The sequence below is a fragment of the Suillus paluster genome (genome assembly GCF_016628075.1).
Source record: "Suillus paluster strain FC165 chromosome Unknown EDB91scaffold_16, whole genome shotgun sequence".
Lineage (NCBI taxonomy): Eukaryota > Fungi > Basidiomycota > Agaricomycetes > Boletales > Suillaceae > Suillus > Suillus paluster.
In genome coordinates, this window is record NW_024537576.1 from 84,828 (window position 1) to 91,257 (window position 6,430).

The following is a 6,430-nucleotide window of genomic DNA, read 5'->3' on the forward strand; positions in this document are numbered from 1 at the left end:
TAGTCATCAAACTTTCCGGTGACGCAACCACCGAAGTAGGATCCATGTCGGATCTCCAGCCTACCACTGACGAAATCATTCGGATTTGTCCTCGGTGAGTCAGGATTACTATGAAGGGCCGTTCTTCGGGTTGACACCAGAGGCTCCCAAGGTTCCGAATTCTGGTGATAGGAAAGGTATCAGGATTTCGCTGTTCTCGGGTCAGTATTGATACGGTGCTTCCAATAGACCGGCGTTGGCAAGTCCTCGTTGATCAACCTCGCATTTGGGGTGCAAAACGCGGTGAGCTACGTGCGATACTTCACGGAGAGTTACTCATGCCATCTCCATAGCTCACTTCGCATGATAAGGCGGGCGAAGCCAACATCAACACCGAGTTCATATCACGACAGAACGACCGATTCGTTCTCCACGATAGCAAAGGTTTCGAACCAGGCGGAGATGACAACCTCACTATAGTCAAAAAATTCATCGAAAGTCGGAGAAAGATGCCTGATCTGAAAGATCAGCTGCATGCTATTTGGTAAGTTTTCTGTCTCGATGAGTTTGTATAGCAAGCTGACGCCACCCACGGAAGGCTTTGTTTCGAAATACCCCGCGAAGGCGGGCGTTTACTCGAGACTGGTACAGAGGAATTCCTGACATTAAAGCGTGAGGGCGCGCTGGGAAACAGTACGTCGATCGATGACTATGGCTCTGAGCGTGTGGCAGCTCACCCTTTGGTCAAAGTCCCCGTCGTCGTCGTTCTCACTAAATTTGACATGTTCATCGACCGCGTGGATCACACCCTGGATGAATCCTTGCTCGAAGGATTGAGCAACAGCGCGATCCACGAACTCATCACGAAGAAAGCGGATACCGAGCTACAGGAGGTCTGCATCGGACCCCTACAGCAATTTGCAGGGTCTGACATCCCCTACGCCACGGTCTCTAGTGGGTACTACTACTGCGATCGTTTCGTGCATGTCCTCTGATATATATCCAGCCAAGGAAGACCACAAAGAAACACTAGCCCATCTTATCGAGACGACTGAAAGCCACGTCCGACAGAATTTTCCGTCCGAGGCGTGGGTGATGACCTCCATCGCTCAACGAGTGGACCCTGGACTCAAAATCAAGGCCTCGATAGAGTAAGTTTTGTTTGCTTCATTGTTATCTCGCGATTTACGTATCATTAGGGTCGGCAAGAGAAGTCAGTCTCAATTCCGATTACTGAATACGATCTGAATCTTCGTGTCTGTTTTACAGAATATTGGAAAGCGCTCGTATCAAGCGCAGCATTCAAGAACCGAACGACATGGAGCTGTCTGGGTGTGGTTCATACTGACATCATTGCTGTGTGGAACTTCCAAGACCCTCATAAAGTGATCTTATTTTTTGTTGTCGTCGCATTTACTTATTCTGACGCGATTTACGCACAGTACTTAGACAGCCCCGAATTCAGGACATTGATGGTTAACCTGGTGGATAAGAAGATAGAAACTGGACCTACAGCTGATCCTAGCAGGACCATGTAGGCCGGTGTTTTACGCGACAGATGTCATCTCATGAAATGTTCGCAGTACTATCGGGCTCTCCATGGTAGGTACTATCGCGGGCATCATGTCTGCCCTGGCGGGACCAGCGGCTCCCATCGTGGTGCCGATCGTGGCGGGCGTCGTACTCGCCGTATGGGTTCATGACGTGTACCAGCAGTCGTACGTACCTTTACTTATCCTTCATCGAGAGAATACTGAGAGATCCCCGTCAGCTGCGTGGTGCTTCAGCGCTTCATGACATATATCGTCGACTTGACCCTTGTGTTGCAGACACTTTATCTTGTGTCGGAAAGCAAGGAACTATCTCGTAGGGCCATCAAGCTCGCTGTCGCTGCCTATCATGCCTCACCAACGAGCGAAGAAGTTCATGCTGGAATTCGGAAGTATGACCGGGACTTGACACTCCTGGCGCGCGCGGATCGTGATGCCTTGGATAAAATCATCGAGTTGATGCAACTGTATAGCATCGATGCCGCGACAATTTTCGACCTTCGGAAACAGATTCCAGCTGTTGGTTCATTACCGGATGAATTGTGGGAAGACGTCAAGGCATAGATCTCATTCTTTCCTTTGAGTATGATTTGCAGTTCTGGCAGGGTATCTGGTTACGGATTGCAGTGATATCATGATTTGTAGTAAATTTACGGGCTGCTGTACGTTACAATAGACTGTATTCTATCAACATCCTGATAACAGATCACCGACGTCTTCGGTAGCAGTGCTCGACCTCCGTGGAGGATCGACACACTCACTCGCTGTCGACAGGTCAGCATATTCTGAGCTCGACAACCCTCAACCTCGACATAGAAGCAATACACCCACAATGTTGTCAACGGATCAGCAAGGCTTGAGCTAGATAGGAGAAAATCAATTGGCATGCTTGGATGATGCGCTGGGCATTGTGGCGTGCAAACAACCAGCCAAGATGAAAGACAAAGGTGTATGTACAAGTATATGAACCTGCGAATAGATGATTAGCGCTGCCTCGTGTGATACGTATAAGACATACCCTTGTTGTCAGCTTGCCATCAACGATGAACGAATAGAACAACCGGTAGTACGTTCAACTTTTGCCCATGATATTTGATCACAAATTGAGTCAGAATCAGAAAGCAGTTGTACAGTAACGAGATGTGGCTATCGTGACGTTGATTATCGAGGAAGCTGTGTCTTCTATTCTTGCATGAATACACAAGTGGGACTGTGATCATACAGGGCTTCATGTCAGGGAACTGTCACAGTGGAAATGCCTCGCAAGGGGGAGAATATATACAATATAGGAGCTTTCACCAGGGTAAGACAATGATTGCATGGGGGAGGACGGACGCGCTCAGAGAAATGCAGGATGGGGTGCTTGATTGCGTTGAGAGGAAGGGACTGTCCAATTTGTATCTCGAGAGCTCGATAGTATGATATTAATGCTAGTGATAGGTTAGCTGGGCGTCGGTCCCATCGAATTACGGTGTTCAACGTGATGGTCGATAACTCAACGCACATTTTCAAAAATTAATCTTTGTTTGTTCCTTTATTTTGACGTGTGACTTCTGCGTGTGACTTCTGTCATTCTATGCGTTTCGATGCTTAAGTGATCAGTCAGAGAAACAAGCGAGAGTGGATTCTATCGGGAGTGTTTACGATTATGGTGACTAGGTATACGAGAGTTTGGGCGAAAACCCGCAGGGTTTTCCGGCCCGAAACGCTGGCCCGAACCTGGGTGCAAAAGGTGAGCTGTGAGTCCCGGAGTATTAGGAGTGCAGCGACGCATACAGCGCAGCTTGTAACCCCAGTAAAGAAGGAGTTGTGCTCACTCGGAACGTTTAGCGCACTGGTGGCATCGTGAGGTGCGTGAACGGTTCCAGCACTGGTGATGCTTGTATGTAGGGTGCTATTACTATGGCGTGGTCTCGCAAATAGATGGTGAAGGCGTCGCTCGACCATCTACCCATTGCCTTGACTACGTCGAATGGAACTCCGCACAGGAGGTATTCTAGCGTGCCCCCAATGCGGATACTGTGGCCTTTGAGGTTGGGTAGGTTTGTCGCGGATGAAATCTGATTGATGTGCTTGGTCACTTCTATCTTTGAGAGTGGGCGGAGGCCTTTGTGGTGTTTCCAGGCGAAGAGGTGTGCTGACGCCTCTGCCGGATTAACTCTGAGGTGGTTCTCCATGGCGGCTTTGGGGTCTGAAAGACCTTCCTGAGCAGACCAGTAGGTTTCTTTGCCCTGTATGGGGGAGGACTTCGTACTAGGCAAGTAGAATGAGGTAACAGGTAGATTGTTGCGATCTGTTTTCTGCGTGACGCGGGCGTGGGTTATGTGTTTTGCTGGGTCGAAGCTTCTCAGGGACGGTACAGTAAATTCTCCGAGGCGGGCAATTGCATAGAAGGATGTTGTAATGCAAGCGAAGATGGCGGTGTCTCTGGGTTCGTCGAGATGCAGGTGTTCACATATGCTAATGATGATGTCTGGAGTGAAAGGAGTGCGCTTATCTCGTTTGGATGAAGCTGGCGTGAGTGCTGTGGCGCCGTCTAGCGTCGCTTTGAGTTCTCTAGCGTTTATGAACCAGGGTTGTCCATGCAACAGGTGCCATGCTTTGAGACCGGCGGCGTAGTTGGTAAGTGCGGAGCCCGAATAAGAACCCGTGCAGCTCGATAGGAAGGTTAGGAGTAAGTTGGGCGAAATCAGACATCTCTTTTCTTCTGGGATTCTGTGAGAGTCGCAGAAGACTTGGAATACTAATAGACCGCCCCCGTAGGTTTCTTTGGTCGAGGGTGCCCAGCATGCGCCCATGACTTCGAGAATGCGGTCGAGTTGTTCGTCGGAGATGCGGATGTCGTTCTCTCTGCCTGAGGAGATGGTTTGGCGCAGGCTTTCGCCAGGTGGTAGCCATAGGCGCATTCGGTCGCGGGCTAGGCAGTGAGGACGAAGAGGGGATGGCATGGGGGTGAGGTTGGGTCTGTATTGTTGTGGGGCAGAGGAGGATGGTGTTATGCTGTTGGGGAGCGGTGAATCGAACCGAGGCCGCGTGTTACTCTGAACTGTTGCTGAGGGTTTCGCGAAGGAGCTGGTTTTCTTTTTCTCGGCGCGTCCTGTTGTATTCGGCTCCTTGTTGTCGGAGAACTGCTCTGTTGATGATTTTGGCGGCAGCAGGGGGGTAATGCCTGTTGCGCAGAAGCTTGAGTTCAGCAAGGGTGTGGGGGCTGATGGCGTCGACGATGAATTGTTGAATTGCGGGGGGAATATCGATTGGAGGGAGTAGAAACTCGGTTGGAGGGTAGATGCCTCGCGATGGCTTGTCTGCTGGATTGTGTTCACTGGGGACATAAGACATTCGAATTGCAAAACGCTTGGGTATAAGACGGATGTGCTCATGTATCTGTCTGAATACGAGGTTGACTTCTTTGTTGCGGCTTCTACCTTTCCACCATCCTTCGACCACTCCCATGTTGTCTCCATAGACGGTGAGCGTATTTCCGAGTTTGGGGAGAGTAGATAGGGATCAAACGAGAAGTTCAAAGCCGATGGCTTCCGCCCATCCAATATCTCTTTGTCCATTCTGTGTCTGCCACCCCGGAATGAGTCTCCAGGCTCTCCAGCGATGACCTATTACTATAGCTATTCCTATGGTGGAACTCGCGTCAGAGAAGGCAAGGGGGTTAGAGTATGGTACTGGTGGGTAAATTGGTTTGATGGCGCCGCTGTTTTGTAGGAGATCCGACCACCATATTAGATCCGCCTCGATGTCCTTAATGGGGCGGTGCGGGAGATAGGGTTTCTTTGCACAGATACCGAGCATGCTTTCTAGGGAAGTGAGGTAAGCTCGGCCGCGCTTTACTGCCTCGCAGGCGTGTAAGAGTTTGCCGTATAGTTCACGCACGTCTTGCAGCACGTGTCTTTCACGTCGACGCCAGTTGTGAATCGCTAAAAGATATTGTTGACTTTGGGTGAGCTGAGCGAGACGGTGCGATTCTTTATGTCCCAGAGAAATCCGATGCAGATGGTTGATGAGGCGAAGGGTTGGTCTTTCTGTCTTTCCCAGATGATTCCTAGTTCAGTGGATAGATCATCGATATCCGTCAGACTATAACTGAAGCGCTTATCGTGTTCTGATCTGGGAGATGCTTCTGATAGGTCTTTCAAGGGCCATGCACAGTCCTCGTTGAACTCTTCCCTTGACCCATCGTCAAACATGTGCCTGCCAAACCAGAGGCGGCTCCCGGATTGTTGCATGCCTTTCTCGGCAAGGTCTTTATTCCACTCGCGCTGTTGAAGGTTGTAATCGGCTAAGAATTCACGCGGGATGCGGATAAACAGGTGGTCATCTACCCATTTGTCTAATGGTCTGATGCCCTGGTGCCTGAAGATTTCGGCCCCGGCGTCTGCTACATGACCATATACTCCCGCCGATGGGGTGGCTCCAAATGCCATGCAGGTATCTATGCAGAATTCTGAGTCTGATACTCAGACTACCCCTGCTGGCCACTGCGACGGGTGAAGTGGAACGGTTCGGTAAGCTTCGGCGACATCTCGGGTTGCTACTTCTGAGCCTGTAGGTAGCCTCGAAATCAAAAGGTAAATGATTGAGAATTTGCCCCAAGTGGTGGGCAAGCGATCCGAGTCGATAAACGAATTAACTGAAGGATTAGGGAGGGTGCTAGTGAGGGAATGTGGGAAGGAGAAGTTTTGTACTAGTCTATATTTGCCTGGCTTGCCCGGCTTAGGAATGATGGATAGTGGCGAAGATTGAAAAGGGCCGATAAGATGTTTGAGAGTTGTGGGAAGAAAGGGACCTATGTATCTATCTTTCTGTAGTTCTTTCTGGATGACGGAATTAAATTCGGATAGGTATTCATTAACAGAGTCTTTGTTTGGAGGGATTTGTACATGTGAGAT

General features: G+C 49.8%; 1 protein-coding gene across 1 annotated transcript; it reads left to right on the forward strand.

Moving 5' to 3' along the window:
* The first annotated feature begins 190 nt into the window (after nt 1–190).
* Nucleotides 191–2,230, forward strand: EDB91DRAFT_188635 (uncharacterized protein). The gene is made up of 9 exons (XM_041326370.1): nt 191–282; nt 333–523; nt 578–672; nt 730–933; nt 986–1,130; nt 1,179–1,192; nt 1,249–1,513; nt 1,563–1,697; nt 1,751–2,230. The coding sequence occupies exons 2-9, from the start codon at nt 489–491 to the stop codon at nt 2,091–2,093; spliced, it is 1,236 nt and encodes a 411-aa protein (XP_041178887.1). The 5' UTR covers nt 191–282; nt 333–488; the 3' UTR covers nt 2,094–2,230.
* The last annotated feature ends 4,200 nt before the right edge of the window (nt 2,231–6,430 follow it).

Bases quoted from the DNA above. Each gene is read 5' to 3' on its own strand.
- EDB91DRAFT_188635 (XM_041326370.1), top strand. From the start codon at position 489: ATGCCTGATCTGAAAGATCAGCTGCATGCTATTTG. The intron at 934-985 runs GTGGGTACTACT...ATATATATCCAG, and splicing joins CCCCTACGCCACGGTCTCTA to CCAAGGAAGACCACAAAGAA. The intron at 1,698-1,750 runs GTACGTACCTTT...GATCCCCGTCAG, and splicing joins CATGACGTGTACCAGCAGTC to CTGCGTGGTGCTTCAGCGCT.